This window comes from Puntigrus tetrazona, chromosome 1, assembly GCF_018831695.1.
Source record: "Puntigrus tetrazona isolate hp1 chromosome 1, ASM1883169v1, whole genome shotgun sequence".
Taxonomy (NCBI): domain Eukaryota; kingdom Metazoa; phylum Chordata; class Actinopteri; order Cypriniformes; family Cyprinidae; genus Puntigrus; species Puntigrus tetrazona.
In genome coordinates, this window is record NC_056699.1 from 24151131 (window position 1) to 24174883 (window position 23753).

General features: G+C 36.6%; 1 protein-coding gene across 2 annotated transcripts; it reads right to left on the reverse strand.

Annotated features, from left to right (window-relative positions):
• Positions 1-13414: 13414 nt before the first annotated feature.
• LOC122351487 (C-X-C motif chemokine 10-like) lies at positions 13415-17506 on the reverse strand. Of its 2 annotated transcripts, XM_043248575.1 has the most exons (5): positions 17339-17506; positions 17169-17193; positions 14067-14165; positions 13689-13787; positions 13415-13576 (listed from the first exon to the last, which is right to left on the reverse strand). In XM_043248575.1, the coding sequence occupies exons 1-5, from the start codon at positions 17403-17405 to the stop codon at positions 13516-13518; spliced, it is 351 nt and encodes a 116-aa protein (XP_043104510.1). In that variant the 5' UTR covers positions 17406-17506; the 3' UTR covers positions 13415-13515. The 2 variants fall into 2 exon arrangements, with proteins under 2 accessions (XP_043104510.1, XP_043104503.1); XM_043248568.1 differs by lacking the exons at positions 13415-13576; positions 13689-13787; positions 14067-14165 and adding exons at positions 16084-16686; positions 16788-16886 and having other exon boundaries at positions 17067-17193.
• Positions 17507-23753: the final 6247 nt, after the last annotated feature.

Consider the following 23753-nt stretch of genomic DNA (forward strand, 5'->3'; position numbering starts at 1 on the left):
GAACGCTCTCACACACGAACACACACATCTGCGCACACTCGACACTCATAAATAAGACGCAGCCCGCGCTGCCACGCTCACACAACAAAATGCGAAGCTGTTTGGATTTTCTCCGCTAACGATGTGAATTATAAATGAGACTCTGTAATTTGGAGGAAGTTGTGAGCTCGTGATTGCTTATCAAGCCTCAATTTCTGCTGAACTGCTGAGCGAAAATAAAAGACAGTTTTAGGGGAAGGAGTCATTTTGATCTTTTATATTCAGTGTAGCATACACTCACTGGCCACATTATTATGCACGCCTTCCTGGTACCGGGGTTGGACCTGCTTCTGTTTTCAAAACTTCCCTAATTCTTTGTGACGTAGATGCAGCAAGGTGCTGAAAACAATCTTTACCGATTTTAGCCGAAGGATCACACAGTTGCTGCAGATTTGTTGGCTGCGATGTGAATCTCTCGTTTCACAACGTCCCAAAGGGGCTGGATTGAGATCTGGTGACACGTTCAAGGAACCAGTTTGAGATGATTTGAGCTTTGTGGCATGGCACACTATCCTTCTGGAAGTAGCCACACCGCGGTCATAAAGCGATGGATATGCATGGTCAACAGCAATACTCAATTGCAGAGCTCAGTCGTTACTGAGGTGCCCAAAACGTGCCAAGAAAACAACCCTCACGCCATTAAACCTCTAGAAGCCTGATCCGCTGATACAAAACAATCCATGCTTTCATGTTGTTAAATCCAAATTCTGATCCTACCATCTGAATGTCGCAGCAAAAATCAAGACTCATCAGACCAGGGAACCATTTTCCAATCTCCTATTGTCCAATTTTGCTGAGCCTGTGCAATTTGTAGCTTTAGTTTCCCATTCTTAGCTCACAGGGCGGGATGCGGTGTGCTGCTGTATAGCCCATCTGCTTCAAGATTAGACTTAGTAATAATAATAATTTAACACCCCTATTATGGGTTCATATTTTGGTTTTGGGAGTCCCCAGCAGGCTGACATGCATGCAAGGTCAAAATACACTTTCATTATCTTATAATATGCGGTTATTTTTACCTTACTTGCTCAATGATTCCAAACAATTCACTCAACGATTCATTTTCACTTTGCGCTGATCAGCCGTGATTGGTCAATTGGTCCCAATTTCCTCACACCTGTAATGCCTGATGAAGCAGTATTTGTGAGCACAGTGCTGCTTTGTGTACAGCGTTACCAGGGAAAGAGCTCCAAAAGCGATGGACAAGTGTTCCCTGTTGAGGTCAGCACGAAATGACTCTAAAAACGAGTCGTTTCAATGATTCTGTGTCAAAATGAACTATACAGCACTATCAGATATAAAACTTTGCGGGATGTTTTCATTCTCTTAGAGCTCTGTTAAACACTGCACGAATGGTAATTTTCAAAAATCCATAATAGGGGCACTTTAAATATGAAGGCGAGTAAACAATCACACACTTTTCACTTTTCATCTGTATACGGACTATCAAAGCCGTGACAGATTACCTGAGGAAAGCTTTATTCATCTCATTTGTGCCACCTGCAGAAGCTCATTTGCTGTGCGCGAGAGACCCACATCCACTGGAGCCGCATAATTCTTATGAGGTGCTGTGGTAACCTTTTCTGTTTTCACTATTTTTGTATAGTGCACTTACAGCTAATTTCACAGTTGCATGGATACAGGGGAATTTAATTTGAACAGGTAAATCAATTTCAACTCCATGATCCACTGTATTCAAGAGTAGGACTGTGGAAAAAAAAAGGGCTTGATTTGACTCATGTCTTGGGGGGGTTCACAATGTTGTTATTATTTATTGAGATTTGGGGGAAATGTGTTTGACTTGATGCCCTAGGTTAAATAACACATTTGCATTAATTATTGTAAACACTGCAACTCACTGAATGATTAAAGAATTCTTTTTATTTTGTTTTGTCTGCTTATTATGCGCACGTGGATTTCACAAGTGAAAGATTGAAATATTGTTCCTGCCGAAAAAAGATTAAGAAACACTCTGAAGCAACAGCACAAATAAAATGGCTGTCACAAGGTATTGGAGACACACAACATCCACTAAGCAACCAAAATAAAGACCCAAACTAATAACGAAACAGCAAAAAAAAAAAAAAAACACAGAAAACACGAGGGATCAAAAGAAGAAAAATTATATTACCATATGCTGCAGGGAGGACAGATAGAAAGTGAAAGGGGTTTCTTAGAGGACTATTGCACTCTGTGGTTAGCCAAGCACTGCTGTGTTCTGAGTCTTCACACTAGCGCAAGAGATTTCAAACAGCTTCTACAGCAGTACAGCTGAAAACAATGAGTACTGTTCTCAGGTGATCCTGAGGTTTTCAAACCTTTGGTGCCAGGAATTCTTAAATATAATGACCCCCTTCCTAAGCTATAATGACAACAATGCTTGTTGTTTTTGAAAGAAATCTCTCTTGCTCAGCAAGGTTTATTGGATAAAAATACAGTAAAAATTCGATCTGTAAGTGTCACATAAATGTCAGTTGCTAGTAACTTTCATTAATTTCCAATTACTTAAAATACTTGCATCAAAATATGAGTAAAATGTACTTATTCACTTACTTCACTTTCTCCGTTACAGCCATAGTTTTCTCTGTTGTCTGCGTAGCATCTTTAGCAGAGTCTTTGATGCAGTCGTCAGTGGAGCGTTAAGAGTCGACAGCGGTGTTCAGCCGAAACGGTTCAAGGCCATTATGTGACGATCCCCGCAACTCAGAAGAGAAAATAACCAGAGCCAGTCTTACACTGCACCAATATAAACTCAAAAGGGCCAGGTAATAAGCTTTATCCCTTTATTTTATAAAGATGCATTCTGTCAGTACTGTCGTGTTGCAAAACTGGAATAAAAACCAAGCTGTGCTTACCAGCTGTACACAGTTTTTGCTTTATAGCAGTGTGAGTTGTGTCCTGTTGGGTAACAGAGGCGTTGTGAAAAGGCTTTCACGGCGAAAACTATTTTCAAGCAACAAACTCACTGAACATCATTTTTCGATGTAAGCATGAGCAGCAAATTCATTTTGTTTAGTTATTTATTTATTTTTTGTACAATTTTACACGAGTTGCCAGATTGAAGACATGCGACAAATACGTGCACAGTGGAAAACCAAGGACAATAACTATAAAGATAACAATAAAGATATAGTTCTTTACAGCCCTAAATTTCAAAAAGTTATCGGCACTGAAGGGTTGCCCCGCAAAAGGATTTTTTTTGTCATTGGCGTTCCAACAATAGCTTGCTCTTTGTAATACAATTTAGGATATTTTAGATAAAAAAACAGGTTGCTTGTGACTGTCCCATTGACTGCCAAGTAATGAACACCGTCAAGGTCCAGAAAAGTATAAAAGACATTGTCTGGAAAGTCCATCCGCCATCAGTACTTCAGCCGTAACGTTAGGAAGTGATGAAAATACTTTTTTATATGGAAAAGGAAAAAATGACTTTATTTACAGAACGGCGTATGCTATTTGTGTAGAGCAGATATTCTCCAAAATGGTTCTATGGTGCCGAATATAATCAGTATTTCTGTTTTCTTTCCGTACATTTATGTGGTATTTACTTTGGCAGTCAATGGGACGGTCATAAGCTTGCCAACTTTCATGCAAAATATCTTATGTCGTGCTCTGAAGACGAACAAAGCTTTTACAGGTTTGAAACGACATGCGGATAAGTGATTAATGACAAAATTTTCATTTTGGAATGGAGCGACCCTTTCAAAAATAGCAGAGTCCACACCACAGCAAGCACAGGAAAATGATATCCTTGAACTCAATTTCAGTGCAAATTTTTTTTTTTCCAGCTGATGAGCGATAAAAACATCAAAGCGATAAAAAGGCAGCCAATTTAAAGCAACAGACCTTTTGTGAGCTTAGAAAAAACAAACGAAATTGTCTGCGGTGTTAATGCTAATAGAGATATCGTTACACTGCAAGTTGAAGCGCTGATTTATGCGCATTTTAATATGACTCTGGGCATAGAGCTATTTAAATGGATGCCAAAGCTTTTTAGTTTAGGTAGATTTTTTTAGAAAGGCAAGCTTAATTTTCCGCCAACTGGCAAAAATGTAACCCTATTCTAAAAAAAATTATAAAAATTAAACCTTGTTGTAAATTGCTAGCTGTATTTATCTTAGATGTTAACTGTATTATTTGTACTAAAAACAGATCTGTGTTTTGTCATTTTGGGCTTTATCTGTTAGCCCGTCACTATGGTCTTGTAAAAAGAAGTTGCCAGAAACTGTAATCAAGTACTTCACACTTGCTTTGACCTGGTCATTCACCAGATGCTGACAGTTTTCCACTTCATAGCTCCCAACGTTCAAGCCTTTAGTCTTGCCTCATTGGACAGCAGATCAATATTGAGATTGTAGTCATTCAGCGGTGATCAGCCTGTAAGTAAGGACAGTCTGGACACGGCCGTTGTCCTGCACATGCACTTACTTGCTTACTTTGATAGGACACCTTCAAAAGACTTCTTCACACGCTGTATGTAAAGTTCTGCAAATATTTGGATGTGAAAATGTGGTCTGATGAACAGCTGTTAGTGTAAAAGTGTGTGTGTGTGTGCATTTTTGAGACTAATCAGGACATGATTTTGTATAATGACACAGGTATGACATAGGTATTACAAGGTGAAAGGGACTTTTCAGGACATTAGCCCATGTCCCCACTTTTTCAAAACGCTTATAAATCATACGGGTGATTTTCACAAACAATAAATTATCTTATTTACTCATTACTTTGCACTTTGTATTTCTGCTTTTATGTCATGTCAAAATCATCAAAATTCTCATGCCGAACGCTTGTCTTTGACTAAACAGGCCTTCTTTGAAGAAGAAATGTAGACAATAAGCTCATTAGATATAAAATCAACACAAACCTTGCAATCTTACATCAAATTACACTGCACTAAAAACCTTGCATTTGATATGCAAGCAAGTAAGCTCTTCTGATATTTCTCTATTGAATATCTAGCGTTTTCGGTAGTCATACCGCGCCTCATTCAACATTCACCTGGCTTTGACCTAGTCTTTACCTCAGCCACCCTGGGGCTGACCGGCGCAGCTGATGAAAGTCACCTCACTGCACAGGCTGTCAGCGCTCAGATCTGACTCTGTATCAGTTTGAACCCTGGTCGACAGAGGTCTGCACACTCTACAATGAGGGCAGAGCTAAATGTGCATCATTCAGGGATTACAGAACGTTGCTGGAGACGTCAGTCCATGCATTTAATGCTGGACTAACCAGCTTTACGTCAGTTCTGCTTTGATCTATTTTCTCTGGAGGACCCCCGAGGTAAAACTATGTTAGCAGAAACTTTCAGGGTCAATAGGAGACCTACAATAGCTTCAGGTGAGTTCTGACGTCCTGCTGGTGTTGAACACCACATCCAACTGCCCTTTGACGTCAGTGGTGATTTTTGTCATCCTGAGACTGAAAATACCCTTCAGAGGTTCTTGTCTGAACAATGAAGTTGGTGCTTCTCTGCCCAACATGAACAGAACCACACAGTTAAAAGCATTTAAAGGTGACAGTAATAATTTATCCTTTCATGAATCTTTTCAACTTTGACTCTTTCTCTAATTCGTTAATTGGAATTAATTGGTACATTTTTGTCTTTAAAGCTGATAAGATGCAGCATTATTTGCTCCAACAAATATCTATCTATCTATCTATCTATCTATCTATCTATCTATCTATCTATCTATCTACCTATCTTCTGCAGCTTAGTTTTGACGTTCTCTTTGGACTGAGGAGGTGGTTTTGAGTCCTGAAAGTTAGAGAACGTGTTCATTGTACTCTTTTATTTGAAAAGATCATGGCAAATTTGATTCCTCACAATACGGCCCCTTTAAGGTACTAAACCCGAGAAGGTCGAGATCCACTGTATAACTTTACAGGGAGTTCCTATCAGGTTGTTCTTTGACATTTCTCCTCCAGAGCTATTTAGCTCTCTCCAGGCACACCCCTATCTCGCTTCTCCTTATAAAAGTCGATTTCATTCTGTCTCTCAGTGACCATAAATCTCTGATCCAATGCCTTGGGTCATGTAAGTACATTCTCATTTTCCCTGACCCTTTCTTACCTTCATCTCCTGTCCGTTGCTTCCTTCCTCATTAGGAGCTTTCCATCTGCTGAAACAGGGCTTTGAGATCTCCGCTCTCCTGCCTCCGAAACTTATCTCTCTCTCTTCTCTATTCCCTGTCGTGATGTTCAATCTCTCTCTCATAGTCTAGTGAGGGCCTTCCTCCATCTGTACCATCTCCTTTTTTGCCCTTTTAATTCTCCTTGATCTGCCATCTCTCTGCTTTTAATAAGCGTGATCATTCTCTTTCTTGCGGCAGAAAAACCTTGGAGTCATTTAGGAGTTTCTCGACACTGGTGGGAGTATGTCACGTTTCGGCAGCGTTCAGCTTGTCATGTAGCGGTTTCGTTTCTGTTCCTTTTATTGTGGTGGCTTGCGTTTTGTTTTCTCTCTCTTTTGGATCTTCAGAGCCCTCATACTCTAGAATTCTTTATGTTTGCTGGGGAGAAAGACGGTGGGGAAGATGTTTTCTGATGGATGAATGTTGCAAACATTCACACGCAAAAAAACATTCTCAGACTTCTTTGGTGTATTTTTGTGCCTGACAAAAGATGTCAAAAGTCTGTGCCCGACAGAAGATGTCAAACATCACCAGCAACAAAGATGTCGCTTTTGAAATCTGAAACTCATTTGGGAATCAAAGCAACGCTCCAGGATGAATTGGACAGAGTTTTGTTTACACTTTCATGTCATGCGACAATTGCATGTACAGATGCAACTGATTATGCAAGTTCCCCTAGGATTTTTTTTTCTTCCTGCAACTAATGCAATTGATTAAAATATCAATGAACAAAGGTTCTGTTATTAGTGATCAATCTATATTATTTTTTAAGCATGATACCGGATTATGAATAATTGTTTTAAGATTTAGAGTTCAACCAATATGCAAAACATAATATAATTCATTTTTTAATATTGTGTTTTTGTTACATATTTATGTAATTTGCATAATTATGGCATTGCTTTTGGCATTGCAATAATAAATCATGACATTTTTATTCGTTTTAATGTTTCTGTATCGTATTTAATCATTTAAAAATATTTTATTTTGTAAAGCTGTATTAAATGTTTTTTTATTCAATTAATTTATTTCTTGACAATGAATACAATAAGGCAAATCATTTATGTTTAACTGTTGTTGTTGTTGTTGTTGTTGTTATTATTATTTTAGTATTTTGTAATTATTATTGTCATTATTAGCAGTAATAATACTAATGTATATGACAGTAACAGAACAATTAAATAACCACTTAAAAATAATAGTTGCTTTATTATTGAATTAATTGCTAGTAATAATATTTGTCAATCATATTTAAAATGGTTATTAATAATAATAAAACTTATTATCATTATTGATATATATGACAATTATAAAACAAAACATTACTAAATATATAACCATTTTATATTTTAAAAATAACATTTGCATTAATAACAATACAATAATAATTTATGGATATAAAACGAAAATGACATATTGTGCAAAAGCATTACTTTAAATAATGAATCAAATGCATTACCTGCAAACCTGGCATAAATCTGCATAATTGTAGTTGCAACACATTAAATGTAGATCATACAATTTTCTTCAGATACATAGTAGTGATACGTGATAATACCTTCACGATTGCGTCACTTGATTGCTCTTCTTTACACTAGCACCAGCTGCAGTGTTTTAGACTCTAACATACTGAACACTGCGTGTCGCTCAATATGACGGTGAACAACAGCAGCCAGCTTTGACGCAAATCGCCTCTGAAAACTTACTCACAAGTGCTGGAAAGCTATCAGAGGCTTCTGTGGCACATTATTGTCGCCATGCTCAAAAACTTTCATACAATTTGTCGCCTGTCGGAGCTGGGATATCAGATATCGCAACAGCGTGCAGGGTGAAGCACTTATAGGCTCTGAGTGGGCCTGTGAATAACTAAGAGTCTGATTCGGGATGACACTTCTTAGATGGGGACAAATGGGGGGCTGGGCCCTCCGCTTGCTTCTCCTGACCCTTGACACAACTCCTTTTGTGGTGCTCCAAGGGGTGGGTCACCTGTGTTTTTTCAGAGAGATCCAGATTAAAAGGTTAATGGATTCAGTTCAGTAGAACTGCCAATCCTTTACAGTGAGCACGCCAGGGCCAGAGCAGATTTGTTCGGCATATTGATGCAGGAGGAGGACGGTTTTGAAGGTTACTCTGCTGCCCCCTTTCGGCGGTTAATTGTCATTACAAGCTCAAAACATTAAATGGAGCCGCAAAGGATAAAAAAGACATAAATCAATAAACAAGTGTGAACTATTTTTTTTATGGACGCTTCCAAAAGCAATTTTCAGCAGCATTGTCGCATGATCCACCAGAAAGGTTTCTTATTATTATCAGTTTTAAAAACAGTTGCTGCTTAATATTGGTGGTAAACGTGGTATTTATTTAGGAATCTATAATGAGGATTTACTATAAATAGCTTTTGCTGTTTACATGTAGTCGAATTTTTCATCCTTACAGTATAAAGGTTTTCATTACCGTATTAAAATCACTATAGATGTGAACCTGAAGATGTTTACAAACTAAATAATTCATCATAAAGGTGACTTGATTTTTAGATTTGCAGCTGAAGAATTTTTACCCTACGTAAAGCGTAACATGTGAAGAGATATCAGAGAGACGATAAATTATCAGCAGAGCTTAGTAAGGCAAGGTTCACTACTAATATCGCTCCGTATATTTATATTAAGCTTAGTGATAAGAAATATGGTTTTCACTGGGAAGACAATAAAATTGGCATAAAATCCCATCAATTCGCACTGACACCCGTATTTGAGGATCAGAACATCACAGAGGCCTGGAGATGGGCTCCTTTTAAATCTGGACGGTGAAAAACCGCCTAGCAATGCTCTAGAAACCACACAGCGGTGGATTAGCAAGTACTGGGAAAGTACAGGAAGAAGTTGTCCTTTTTTTAAAGAATTGTACTTTTATATCTAAGTGTGTGTGTGTGTGTGTGTGTGTGTGTGTGTGTGTGTGTGTGTGTGTGTGTGTGTGTGTGCGCGCGTGCGTGTGTGTGCGTGCGTGCGTGCGCGTGTGCATGTGTGTGTGTGTGTGTGTGTGTGTGTGTGCGCGTGCGTGTGTGTGCGTGCGTGCGTGTGTGTGCGTGTGCATGTGTGTGTGTGTGTGTGTGTGTGCGCGCGTGTGTGTGTGTGTGTGCGCGCGCGCGCTTCGCTGTCGTGTTTTTGCGTGCGTAACAGTTCTCCATCTGAATGCTCCACGAGTCACAGTGAGCTCCTGGACTAAAGAAGCAGAGTCAGTGACCAGAAACAATGTTCAGACTGTTCCAGCTTGTGTCCTGCAGGCAACCTGTCACCTCACCACACAGCTGACTGCAGCGCTGCACAAGGCCACCCTTAAGAGCTGCATCTTCGTTTAAATGCATCGATGCATAATGAGTACAATAAGCAAGTATAATAACGATATTATATCATTACAGTCATCATCATCATCATCATCATCATTATTATTATTGTTGCTGTTGATTAAACACTGCTATTAAATGCTACTATCATTCCATTGGACTTGATTGAAGAAACAGACCTTTAAGTAAATGTACTGCAGAATGATAATAATTGAATAAATATAATTTTTATATAACAATAGTCAGACACTCGGCTGTCAAGTTCAGAGCAAGTGTTACATGTCCATTTAATATAGGATATAATGTTTGTCATCTAATGGTTACATATTTAAAAAGATATTGAGCCCTCAAGTGCATTTAGTGCTACTAAATAATAATAATATTAATAATTTTTTTTTACAAATTGTTAATTTTTGAATGAACATTCTACTGAAGAAACAAAAATGCAATAAAACATAAATAATAATTAATCATTGTAATATGTGACATTAAAATATTCATCATGAGCAGCTGTTTTTTTTTTTTTAGCTGATGTGTTATGATACTTGGCTTCTTTGTTTGATACGTGAATTAAATGATCTGATATTTAGACGACATTTAGCGACTTACAAACCAGGACAATGGAAGCAATCAAAATCAACAAAAAGTAACAGTCCCCTAGTGCTAAGTCTCAGTTACTGTAGCTTAACACTGTGCATGTAGCAAGGATAATTTTTGAATTATTTAATAACAGAAAAACAATAGAGCGAGCTAACTAGCCGAGAGCAAAGCTTTTTGCTTGTTTCTAGCAGCTTGTAGCTTATAACTACTTTTTCCCAACCGCAGCTTGACAGCAGCTGATCTACTTTATATCAGGAGCTTGACAAGCTTCGCTTTCAAAGTATCTTCCCGACACCGGTCCATGAGCGCGTGATTGTCAAGATGGGGGCATTATATCTCGCTTTAACCCAAGAGGATGTGTGAAACATAAAAAGCACAGTCCTTCACTCTGAGATAAATCGGAGAGAGGTGTCACTGTCGACCGCTTTCTGAGATCCAGCCACCTGATTGATGTAGCATGCTTTCCTGCCCCGTGAGGGTTTTTTTTTTCAGTCTTGTCATCAGCTGCTTTAATTGAAGTCCAGCATTATTTACAGCTCGTCCCTCTGACCCCCCGGCGGTCTGTGGAGTCCATAACAGCGGCTTAAACTGCAGCGCATGAATATTGCATGCAGCGGATGGGATATGATTCACTGTTTGCTTTGTTCTGACGGTGACATCAACAATAACTGGGTTCAGTTTCATCATCATAAATAAAATATTTGCAGATCTAATGAACAGTATGTGTTTGCTGGCGTGCATTACTTGCATGGGAGGGATACGTTCGATGTGTTATATATTTCTAGAAGCTATATGTCAAATCACCAGGATCAACGTATAGAAAGAACTGACTCCGTGAGATCACATTTTGTGATAACTAAAGGTTAGGTTTACTCGCATGCACTTTAGTGCACTGTTGTAGATTTTATTTAAGTTAAACAAACTTTGAATAGTATTCTGGTTTGGCAGGAAAAAAGTATAAATATTTATTCTTTTATTGTACCTTATTTATTTATTTATTTGGGTATTTTTTTCAAAATTGTTTGATATATTTGTTATTGTTTTTGAGGCCTGTTGCATGATAATATATATATATATATATATATATATATATAGTCAGTGTTAGTAAATAATATATTTAAATGCTTATTTACTTATTTACTTATTCTTTACGTCATATAAAATATTCTTAAATATTTCTCGTTCTTCATTCATATGTAATTAATTCATTAATTTAGAATTATTAGTATTCTAAATACAACAACACTAATAATAATATTACTAATAATAATGATAATCAGAAGTGAATACACAAACACTAATGTAATGCTTTATATTTGTTATTGATTTATGTTCATTTTTGAGCACTAACCACTGTGTAGTAACATAAAATGTCCCAGAATGCTCCAGGTTGTTTGCTCCTGCACAGCGTACTAAAAGTCACTTTAGATAAAAGCACCTGCCAAGTAACCACAATTTTAATATACCATCATCGAATTCCAGTAATCTGGTCAGTCTTAAAAATATGGAAACTGTCCCGGTGGCGTGTTCACGAGCGCTATTATTTTTTTCGAAAGAGATTTTGTGCCATAACGCCAGAACGGTCCTTTGCTAGAATTGCAGATTGCCCTTTTGAAAAATTGAATTAAGTTAGGAAGAGAAAAATGACTGGATTTCTGACTATTTGATATTTTGGAGAAAACACAGAAGGACCGCCACTGCAAGGATTCTTTGCAAAGAGATTTTTCATTAAACCAGAGAAAATCCCACACATTCTGTGGCTGAAGACTGGCAGCTTCTGCATTAACGCTCCTTATGTGAAAGCTTGCAGACTTCACTGAATGGACACATTAAAAGCGGTTCTGAGGGTTGAGTATCACGCTGAGATCTCAGCTCATGAAAAATCGCTTTGATATTTTATGCCCCTTTTTCTGCATTCCTCTATGTGTATGACCGAGAAGTTAAAAACATATTGTATCTTACACCTTATGTAAAAAAGAGACATATTTTCTGCCTTCTTTTATTTAATGTTTATTTACTTATGTATTTATTTATCTCTACATTTATTCTTTTACTTTTTCATTTTTAATTAAGCACATTTCTGCCCTAATGTATTGGTAAAACAAAACAAAATGAGTGAAATGAAATTAACAAATAAATCAATTTATTGGAGTTTAGTGGAAATGATATTAAGGAAATTAAGGAAATGTTTTAAAAAAAAAAAAATATACATAGTGTACAAATCAGGTCATTTTTCTGTTTATTAATTAATTTTTTTAATTTTTTTTTCTTTTTTTGTTTTGCAGAAACTATAACCTGGCCTGGTATTCAGCTGTGCACACATTTGTGTTAAATAACAGATTTTTTTTTTTTTTTTTATTTATCTGAACACTAAATGGGTTAGGCTATAGGGGTTCGTTCCATTTATACAACTCTCTTCGAGTCTCAAGCCATCCCTGTTCATAGTTCAGGCCCAAAACTTCATTTTGCCTCTTCTCTGAGGAGATATGAATTAAAGGAAAGAGACAGAGGGAGACAAAGCGTTAACCGGACTGACAGTGTGGAAATTTATTGAGGATCTATTCTGCTCTCCACACCCTCTTAGTTAAACCCGAGAAAAGCTTTGATTTCCCTTGAGAGGAGAGAAAGGAGAACACACACACACACACACACACACACACATAAACCTTACGGTCAAGTTTATGCCCTCCATGCAAAGACGTGCTCCGCAGCCCTTTACAAGAGTAGGCCTGTTGAGAGTGGCAATGATAAAATGAATGATGGCATAACAAGATGGAGGCAACACGAAAACGCCTTTAAAATCATTTTATTATTTATTTACATTTTCTGCTTGCACGTGAATGACTTTTATTTTAACATGAAATAAGCAGTGTGTTTGCCCCTGGTTATTTAACTCGGTTGTTTAACATAGCGTGTAAATATAATGAGCTGTAGATATGTTAGGATAAAAAATGTCACTGAGCGTTCTCTGAATTTTTAACGTATTTTAAATTCAGTTCATTGACATATTGGTTAAAAAGATCGAACCACACACCTTTAAGTAAGACACTTGGATACAGGCATCTAATTATTATTTTAAACTTTAAGGCATTTTAAGTGTACATATATAGACTTAACCAGTAGATGGGGCTCATGTAAAATATACAGATAAAAACTCAAATAGAGTGAAGAAACTTCAGAAAGACTATCTTTCTTGACGTCTGATATCTACTCAATAGCTACTGCTAACTAAAATGTTTCCTATACTATTAACCGTATGCATATTCTCATATCAAGAGAGTAATATAATGAATTTTCAAAATAACTTGAAACTGGCTTTTATTGCAAAACTGTATAAAGTAGCTTTTATTACAAAAAAATATTTAGGTTCCCCCTTCTGTCCTCCCCTGCTCTTCTGCTCTTTCAGTGATGGCTTTCGAAGCAGCTGGATGTCTTAAATGTGGAGGTGTTGTTGACGTTCTTCCTGTTGAAAATGAAACAAAAAAAGGGCCCACATGAAATCATATTTGTTTTGTGGATGATATTTTTTATTTGCTGTTATTACTAATGCAAGTAAGATGATAAGGTGTCCGTACTTGTTCCAGCAAGTCTGCAGGTTAATTCCTTGTTTTGTCTCTGGACTCAGGCAGCGCTTCACCACTTCGGTTGAGTTATTCACAGGTTTTAGTGTCAGTCTGCAGACAAAATACGGTCAGTATTGATAAGATTCAGTCTAGGGATTTTATACAAACAAAGTTTTTAATTAGTCTAACTGAGCTTTTTCTGCAGTAAAATGTATTGCATATGTAAAAATCTCATAATATCTTGCATCATAATGAAATGTACCTTAAGATACTACTTGAATAGACCTGTAAATATATATATATATATATATATATATATATATATATATATATATATATATATATATATATATGTAGCATTTTATTATAAGCAGGTTAAGAGACTCTTACATGATTTCAACCTTGTTACACTTTGATCTTCGGGGGAAAATAGAAAACTCTTCAATCTCTTCTCTTGGGATATGTTTCAAACTTTTTAAACACCAGCACCTGTCAGGTCCATCAGCATCTGTTAACATAGACTGTTCATTTAAAATGCGTGATTGTAACACAAGAAAGTAATTCTGCATAAAAAGCTCTGTACATCATGCAAAAAAAACCCACCAAATTCCTGCAATATCTGACCATGAAAAGCAATACTGAAGTGTCAATATATTTTACCTGCACTCGGTACCAGTTGAATACAAACTGCTCCAAGCATCAGCAGGAGAACGGCTCTGGGTAAAAAGGCCATAACTAATTTGCGGGTGTAATAAAACGTAAGAAGCTTCAATGGTTTGCTGAGCTTTCAGAGAAAGCAGTAAGTCCTAGTGGAGCTGTAGTGAAAGTGTGAGGAGTGAAGCCTCTCCTCTGTCTTTTATAGGGATTCTCAGACTCACAAAATTTCCCGGCAATCATGCCACTTGCTACTCCGGAAATGTTTGCCTTTCAGAGCAGAGCGTGAGGAAGGGAGGGGGTGTAAGAGAGACAGAAAGAGGGAGAAAGAAGGGAAAGTGAGAGAGTACAGAATAATTCCAAAGAAATCCAGGATAAAAATGAAACAAATAAATTGCTGACTGCATATGTTGACTTGAAAAGTTAGATTTCCACGTGAGATTACCAATTTATTGATTGTATATTTACATAACAGCTCTGTGTGAAGCTCCAACCTGTTCTCCAGTTAATACACACTTTAGGTAATTTGTCTGAATCCCTGAAATACAACCCATCAGAATGTATGCTACAATTATGCCTGTATTGGCGACAGAACATTTTAATGCATATAAATGCGTTGCTCTTTTTCATCTGCTTCATAATTTCCCGGGTTTCCTGCAGTACTCGCCCAATACCTACATTTTTATTTTCGGTACTTGCCGATACAGAGTACCGATACCGATATTTAAAATATCGAGTACAGAAACCAAAAGAGCATGTATAATGTTGGTTAATTATTGGTCAACTTCATTTATCAAATAAATCTATTTTTTAATTTATCAAAAAATTAGCTTGACAAGGTCAGATAACTTTGATAGAAAGGTATGTAATGAATTACAATCAGTATCGGTATCGGTATCGGTCATGCTGACGTAAATAGCTGGAATTGCTGAAATGAAAAATTGCATTTATTTTTTTAGCCTTAACCATTTCATTTGAGTTTTCTGCTGGACAGATAAGTAAATTATTACTAAGAAATCTATGAAGCCGTTTTGAAACTTTCTGTGCCTAATGTTGACTCAAATGACTCATTCTGAAAAAGATGCTTTAGTGTTATTAAATAAAATGCCAGGTCATGCAGGTAAATTCATTTATTCACACTGGCCTTTGGCTAAAAATCTCTATGTAAATACACAATAATTTGCCACAGAGTTTGAAACACCAAAATGATATATATATATATCATTTATATATATATATATATATATATATGTCACATCTCTGGACTCTGTTATTGTTTTTGTCTGAGTCCACCAGAGTGCCACATGCTCTCTGTGCCCTACCTTCCCTTCGTGTGAATTGAAATTGTATAATTGTCTTCAGCTGTGTCTCGTTAGTTTAGTCAATTACGTTGTATATTTAAGTCCTGTGTGTTTGTCTTGAGGTTATATATATATATATATATATATATTATTAAAAGTGGCATACCTATTTTATGCCCAAGATCATGTTTGGTTTTATGCAATTTTAAGTCTTATTTTGACATGACAACGAGTTAAAACCATTCAATTGTATGCATGAAGATTCGTGAATGCGCACAAACACAAGAAGCGGGATTAAGCAACACTTAAGAAAGACAAAGCATCTGCTAAATAATTATTTTGTCAGTCGTCAAACTTTAAGATGTTTCAAATTTTAATTTATAGACATGATGGGGCTCATGTAAAATGTACATATTCTCATATGAAGAGAAAAATATAATGAATTTGCAAAATAACTTCAAACTGATTTTTATTACAAAACTTTATGAAATAGCTTCCATTTTATAAATCATTTTGTTAGTCTCAAAAAAGAGCATCAAAATGTATTTCATGTCATATAAAATGTCAAGTCAAAGAAAGATTGTAATGTGACTCAGTCAGTCACATCACATATATAACATTACAGGGCCTGGTCAGACAAAAATACATAAAATAAGTTAAATTCTAAAACAATTTAAATATAGTTATTTAAATATATTTAAATATAGTTATTTAAATACTGCTTGGAGTAAAGATACATTCAGTTCTTCATTCATAAAGCAAGTGAACTCTAATCCAAATGCTTTTGCCGACAACGTCTGCGTGCGGCGGTTACTGGCAGTGCTCTGGGTGTTTTCGGGTCTTCTGTGATTTCCCATCAGCTGCATGAGGCCAACACTTAAATCCCAGGATGCTGATTGGTCAGTGCCAGGTCATGTGACAGGATGACATTCCACTCACAGGCTTGCTAGAGTTTCCAGATCCCCCTTCTGTCCTCCCCTGCTCTTCTGCTCTTTCAGTGATGGCTTTCGAAGCAGCTGGATGTCTTAAATGTGGAGGTGTTGTTGACGTTCTTCCTGTTGAAAATGAAACAAAAAAGTGTGCATATTAATCAAATGCTTAATATATACTAAGCATAAACAAAGTAAAGTAAAGTAAGATGATAAGGTGTCCGTACTTGTTCCAGCAAGTCTGCAGGTTAATTCCTTGTTTTGTCTCTGGACTCAGGCAGCGCTTCACCACTTCGGTTGAGTTATTCACAGGTTTTAGTGTCAGTCTGCAGACAAAAGACATCAAATTAATAAGATTCAGGACAAAGTTTACTTACAGATTTGACCTTTAAACCATACGTTTTTCATTTCTACAACCACTTTAAAAAATTATAGAGTCTATGAATGTTGCTATAAATATAATATGTAGTATTTTGTCATATGCAGGTTAAGAGATTGACACTTACATGATTTCAACCTTGTTACACTTTGATCTTCGGGGGAAAATAGAAAACTCTTCAATTTGTTCTCTTGGGACACGCTTATTCAAACTTTTTAAACACCAGCACCTGTCAGGTCCATCAGCATCTACGACTGTTAAACATAGAAAGATTCATTCAAAATGGTTGATTGTAACACAAGAAAGCTCTCTTCATCATGTGTAAAAGGCTTTTAAAAAGCACCAAATTCCTGTAATACCTGACTATATAAACAATATTAAATTGTCATTATGTCTTACCTGCATTCAGTTGAATACAAACTGCTCCAAGCATCAGCAGGAGAACGGCTCTGGGTAAAAATGCCATAACTAATTTGCGAGTGTAATAAAACTTAAGAAGCTTCAATGGTTTGCTGAGCTTTCAGAGAAAGCAGTAAGTCCTAGTGGAGCTGTAGTGAAAGTGTGAGGAGTGAAGCCTCTCCTCTGTCTTTTATAGGGATTCTCAGACTCACAAAATTTCCCAGCTATTATGCCACTTGCTACTCCGGAATTTCCAAATATCTGCCTGTCAGAGCAGATCGTGAGGAGAGGAGGGGGTGTATCAATACTTTGTCAGGCAGCCCTTAGCCTCAATGAGTGCCTGCAGTCTCCTGGACATGCCGTCAACCGGGTTTATGCAAACTTTCCAGACTGAGTCTGAATAATTTTTTGGTTCCAAATTTCTATTTGTATTTTATGTTCATACTTAATTACGATCATTAAAATATATTATATATGAGTTTTTTTTTGCTTTATGGTACATCACCTTTAATTTAATAGCATTAGAGTTGCTCCATCGCATAGGCAATCAATCATTTTGCTGTAATGCAGAGACAAACTTGTGATAAATCTCCTAATTGTAATATTTTCAGAGATAGAAGTCGCATTTGTATCATCTGAAACATGCTGTGATTTATATTCCAAAGCCACTCATATGATGCAGAAACATTTGTGATGGAAATCTTTTCAGAGCTGGCCTCAGAAGGAGTCAAAAGGGTATATTCAACACAGAAAGTTTAAAAAAGGGCAGACTAAGGATGCTCAGATCAAAGGCAGTGTCTCTGTGATTAAATAATCTGTACTTACCCAAAAAGTGCTTAAAAGCTCACTATCGGTCCCAATAGCAATACCAGTATCGGATATATTCCTAAATTTTAGATTACACACGCAACACTTTTGATTAAACTCAAAAAATACATAATCTTAGATATTTCAAGCCTTTTTTGGCCAGTTCTAGGCCCTTTTTAAGCGGGCTTCAGCAATGACCAATATATGCTCTTAGCACAAATCAGTCTAAATACATATACAAGACGTATCTGTTTGTTTTACAAGTGAGAGCCAGGAAAACCCTTATATGGATAAGTCAGATATGACTGTAGCTAAATAATGTGCAGACTCATGAAACGTGGAAGATGATAAACACACAATTGCAAGAAACACGAACTTAATTGTATCACAGCACAGAGTTTGAAACACCAAAAATGAATGCAATCATCCATGTGATCATAAAAAAAACACACTAAACATGAACAAGATCATTTGAAGTGTTTCTTTTTCTTTTTATTATTTTTTAATATATATACAGTATATTAAAATGAGTCCACCAGAGAGGTCTGATGTGAGGTTTAAACCTCTGTGAGAAAGCATGATGAGTCAGTTGTTTTGACCTATTTTCACATTTTTGTGGATAAAGTAAAGCACAGAAATGCATTGAGGAGGTACATGCTGACGTAAATAGCTGGAATTGCTGAAATAAAATTGCATTTATTTTTTAGCCTTAACCATTTCTTGGAGTTTCTTGCGGACACAAATTATTACTTCTATGAAGCCGTTTTGGACTTTCTGTGCCAGAGTGCCCTCCGGCTTCGAGTATGAATGAAGAGTACAGTACACTGCAGGAGAGTGTTCAGAGCTCAGTAATGTTCACGCTGACTCATTCTGGATACGAATAAAATGCCAGGTCATGCAGGTAATTTTATTTATTCACACTGGCCTTTAAAAATCTCTACATGAGCTAATTTGCCAAAATAAAAAAATATATAATATATATATATATATATATATATATATATATATATATATAATTTTATTTATTTTTTTTATTATTTTTATTATTAAAAGTGGGAGGGTGGCATGCCTATTTTATGCCCATGCTTCTGAAGATCATGTTTGGTTTTTATGCCATTTTAAGTCTTATTTTGACATGACAACGATTTTAAAACAGTCATCCCATTAAAACCATTCAATTGTATGCATGAAGATTCGTGAATGCACACAAACACAAGAAGCGGGATTAAGCAACACTTAAGAAAGACAAAGCATCTGCTAAATAATTCTTTTGACAGTCGTCAAACTTTAAGACATTTTAAATTGTAATTTATAGACATGACCAGTAGATGGGGCTCATGTAAAATGTACATATTCTCATATGAAGAGAAAAATAAACAGGCAAAATAACTTGAAACTGATTTTTATTACAAAACTGTATAAAATAGATTTCATTTATAAATCATTTTGTTAGTCTCAAAAAAGAGCATCAAAATGTATTTCATGTCATATAAAATGTCAAGTCAAAGAAAGACTGTAATGTGACTCAATCAGTCACATCACATATATAACATTACAGGGCCTGGTCAGACAAAAATACATAAAATAAGTTAAATTCTAAAACAATTTAAATATAGTTATTTAAATAATGCTTGGAGTAAAGATACATTCAGTTCTTCATTCATAAAGCAAGTGAATTCTAATCCAAATGCTTTTGCCGACAACGTCTGCGTGCGGCGGTTACTGGCAGTGCTCTGGGTGTTTTCGGGTCTTCTGTGATTTCCCATCAGCTGCATGAGGCCAACACTTAAATCCCAGGATGCTGATTGGTCAGTGCCGGGTCATGTGACAGGATGACATTCCACTCACAGGCTTGCTAGAGTTTCCAGATCCCCCTTCTGTCCTCCCCTGCTCTTCTGCTCTTTCAGTGATGGCTTTCGAAGCAGCTGGATGTCTTAAATGTGGAGGTGTTGTTGACGTTCTTCCTGTTGAAAATGAAACAAAAAAGTGTGCATATTAAGCAAATGCTTAATATATACTAAGCATAAACAAAGTAAAGTAAAGTAAGATGATAAGGTGTCCGTACTTGTTCCAGCAAGTCTGCAGGTTAATTCCTTGTTTTGTCTCTGGACTCAGGCAGCGCTTCACCACTTCGGTTGAGTTATTCACAGGTTTTAGTGTCAGTCTGCAGACAAAAGACATCAAATTAATAAGATTCAGGACAAAGTTTACTTACAGATTTGACCTTTAAACCATACGTTTTTCATTTCTACAGCCACTTTAAAAAGTTATAAAGTCTATGAATGTTGCTATAAATATAATATGTAGTATTTTGTCATATGCAGGTTAAGAGATTGACACTTACATGATTTCAACCTTGTTACACTTTGATCTTCGGGGGAAAATAGAAAACTCTTCAATCTCTTCTCTTGGGATATGTTTCAAACTTTTTAAACACCAGCACCTGTCAGGTCCATCAGCATCTACGACTGTTAACATAGAAAAACATAGAAAGATTCATTTAAAATGCGTGGTTGTAACACAAGAAAGCTCTCTTCATCATGTGTAAAAGGCATTTAAAAAGCACAACATTCCTGTAATACCTGACTATATAAACAATATTAAATTGTCATTATGTCTTACCTGCATTCAGTTGAATACAAACTGCTCCAAGCATCAGCAGAAGAACGGCTCTGGGTAAAAATGCCATAACTAATTTGCGGGTGTAATAAAGACGTAAGAAGCTTCAATGGTTTTCTGAGCTTTCAGAGAAAGCAGTAAGTCCTAGTGGAGCTGTAGTGAAAGTGTGAGGAGTGAAGCCTCTCCTCTGTCTTTTATAGGGATTCTCAGACTCACAAAATTTCCCAGCAATCATGCCACTTGCTACTCCGGAATTTCCAAATATCTGCCTGTCAGAGCAGATCGTGAGGAGAGGAGGGGGTGTAAGAGAGACAGAAAGGGGGAGAAAGAAGGGAAAGTGAGAGAGAACAGAATAGTTCCAAAGAAATCCAGGATAGAAGTAAACTGCTGCACATGTTGACTAGATTTGACCAAATTATTGATTGTATGTTTACACGATAGCTATGTGCACAAATGTTTTATATAGTTATTTATGCAGTAAAGTTTAGCTAATTTTGTTCACAGTTTGTCATTTTTTATATATATCATATGCATAATGCATTTGATTAATCTAACCCAGTCCAAACATTTGACTCATAGTGTTCCTTAGAGATAAGAAATTATATCACTTCTATTGTGTGCATATCATTTACCAAAAACAGTACCTCAGCAACATTTAGCAGCATATTGATCCATATAAGAGTCAAAACACTCATCCTCTACTACTGTCTGACATGTTGAGGCACAGCTCCTCAGAATCAAGAATCTGACTAATGCCCTATTTTCATGGGATTTAGTGTCATATCCCTGATTTCCTTTTTAATGCAACAGGGACATACCCTTTTGGGCAGGGTGTTGGGGGAGGGGGTGTTTTGGGGGGAGGAGGAGGACTCATTTGAGAGAAACAGTGAAGATGCCCAACTGAGATGTCTAATGTGAGGTTTAAACCTCGGTGAGACAACACGATGAGTCAGTTGTTTTGACCTATTTTCACATTTTTGTGGATGAAGTAAAGGACAGAAATCCGGAGAGGAGGGAATTCGCATTTAAGGCCGTCTAACAATTTATAATTGCTAATGGTCCTTTTCATTTTTTGTTTTGGAATTAATTTTTGCTTACATTTTATTATTGTATAATTATTATAGCGTGGTTTTATACCAAGTTTTGTAGCTGTTGTTTGGGGGGTTATTAAATTGCATTAAACTGATTAAGTGACAGTAAAGAGATTTAATTGTTACTAGATAAATAGTTTGATAGATATACTACAGTTTTTCACAATCATTATCACAAAATGTTTTATAGTTTCTAAAGGGTATTGTAATAAATGATACGTCAATCTCTGACTTGTTTCCTAGGGATAAAGGGATAAATAATGGATAAAAAATAGAAGCTATCAATAGATACACCTCATTTCTACTGCAGGACTTTCCCTAGGACTCTTTTAGATATTTTAGAAAACCCAGTCCAAACATTTGACTCACAGTGTTCCTTAGAGATAAGAAATTATATCACTTCTATTGTGTGCATATCATTTACCAAAAACAGTAACTCAGCATCCAAGCGGTTAACATTTAGGAGCACAATGATGCATATCAGATTCAGAACAGACATCCTCTACTACTGTCTGACATGCTGAGGCACATCTCCTCAGAATCAAGAATGTGACTAATGCCCTATTTTCATGGGATTTAGTGTCATATCCCTGATTTTCTTTTTGATGCAGCAGGGACATAGCCTTGTAGAGATTCATTCATTCCAGAATTAATATGCATGGATTTCGGTGCTGAAGTTAAATACTCAAATAATTAAAAAAAAATTGTTGCTCTTATCATTTGAACTGAGACAATACAGTGATCCGCTACAACACAATAAAAACCCACAAAACTGTACTTATAATTTTAATTAATATTAAGATGAGAGCCCTGAGACCTCGTTCAATATCAGATCTGTCCTCTGTGTCTGTGCGTTGTCAGTTTTCTCTTTGCTCTGCGGTGTATTTTTCACTGCGTGAGAACACGTGTGTCGTGTGAGAGCTGCGTTGTTTGACGGTTTTGGCAACCATAGATATATATACCTAGAATCTTCATCAGCGACTATTTCTATGGGTCGTGGTACGTAAGCCATCCGCCATATTGTAGAGGTCTGACTTGACTGAATTGCTACCTTAGATCTCACAATTCTGACATTAAAGCATTTGTGAGTTTATATCTGACTTCATAACTCCCAACTGATCTATCGGTAAGCCCTACCCACCTTAGTTACTTTTGCTCCCTCGGACAAACAAATCGAGTTGCTCACTATCTTTCAAGGACAGTTGCAATCTAATTTTGTCCTGCAATGTTTTTGCACACTTTTTGGACACAGAGGGCCACCAAATCGGACTAAAATATTCCATGCAGTTATTTATAAAATATTTCAAAATAAATACAGTGGATAACTCGAAGCAAGGCTTTACGGATCACCATGCAAGCAGAGAAGTCTCATAACACACTGTTCATGTATGGCAGGATACGATTAAATTAACGCGCATTTAACCGGTTTAATATGAAGAGGCAGTGAAATGTAGACCTTCGATTGTTCATTTGACCTACGCTGTACAAGACGAGAGAACAGTCTGCTCTTTAGGTTTGTACATTAGCATGGGCTCACAAACATTGACGTCTGTAGTTGAATGCTTAGGGACATTTGCGCTGTTTTGTTCGGATTCAGCAAATGGAATAAAATAAATTACACTGCCTATCATCTTAGGATAGCAGGAACCAGCTCTTTCCTTTGAAGCATGAACTCCATAAAAATTCCAGTGTTTCTCTATGGCACTGAAACCTACACAGTTCCTCTCTCCACGTAACTGATACTCACCTGCTATTTCTGGGACTATTCAAGGGGTCATATGATGATATTTCAGCTTTTCCTTTCTCTTTGGGATGTAACAAGCTGTTAGGGCATAGATAAGATCCCTAAACTTAAGTTTCAAACTCAAAGAGATCTTTATAACATTTAAGACTGGTAC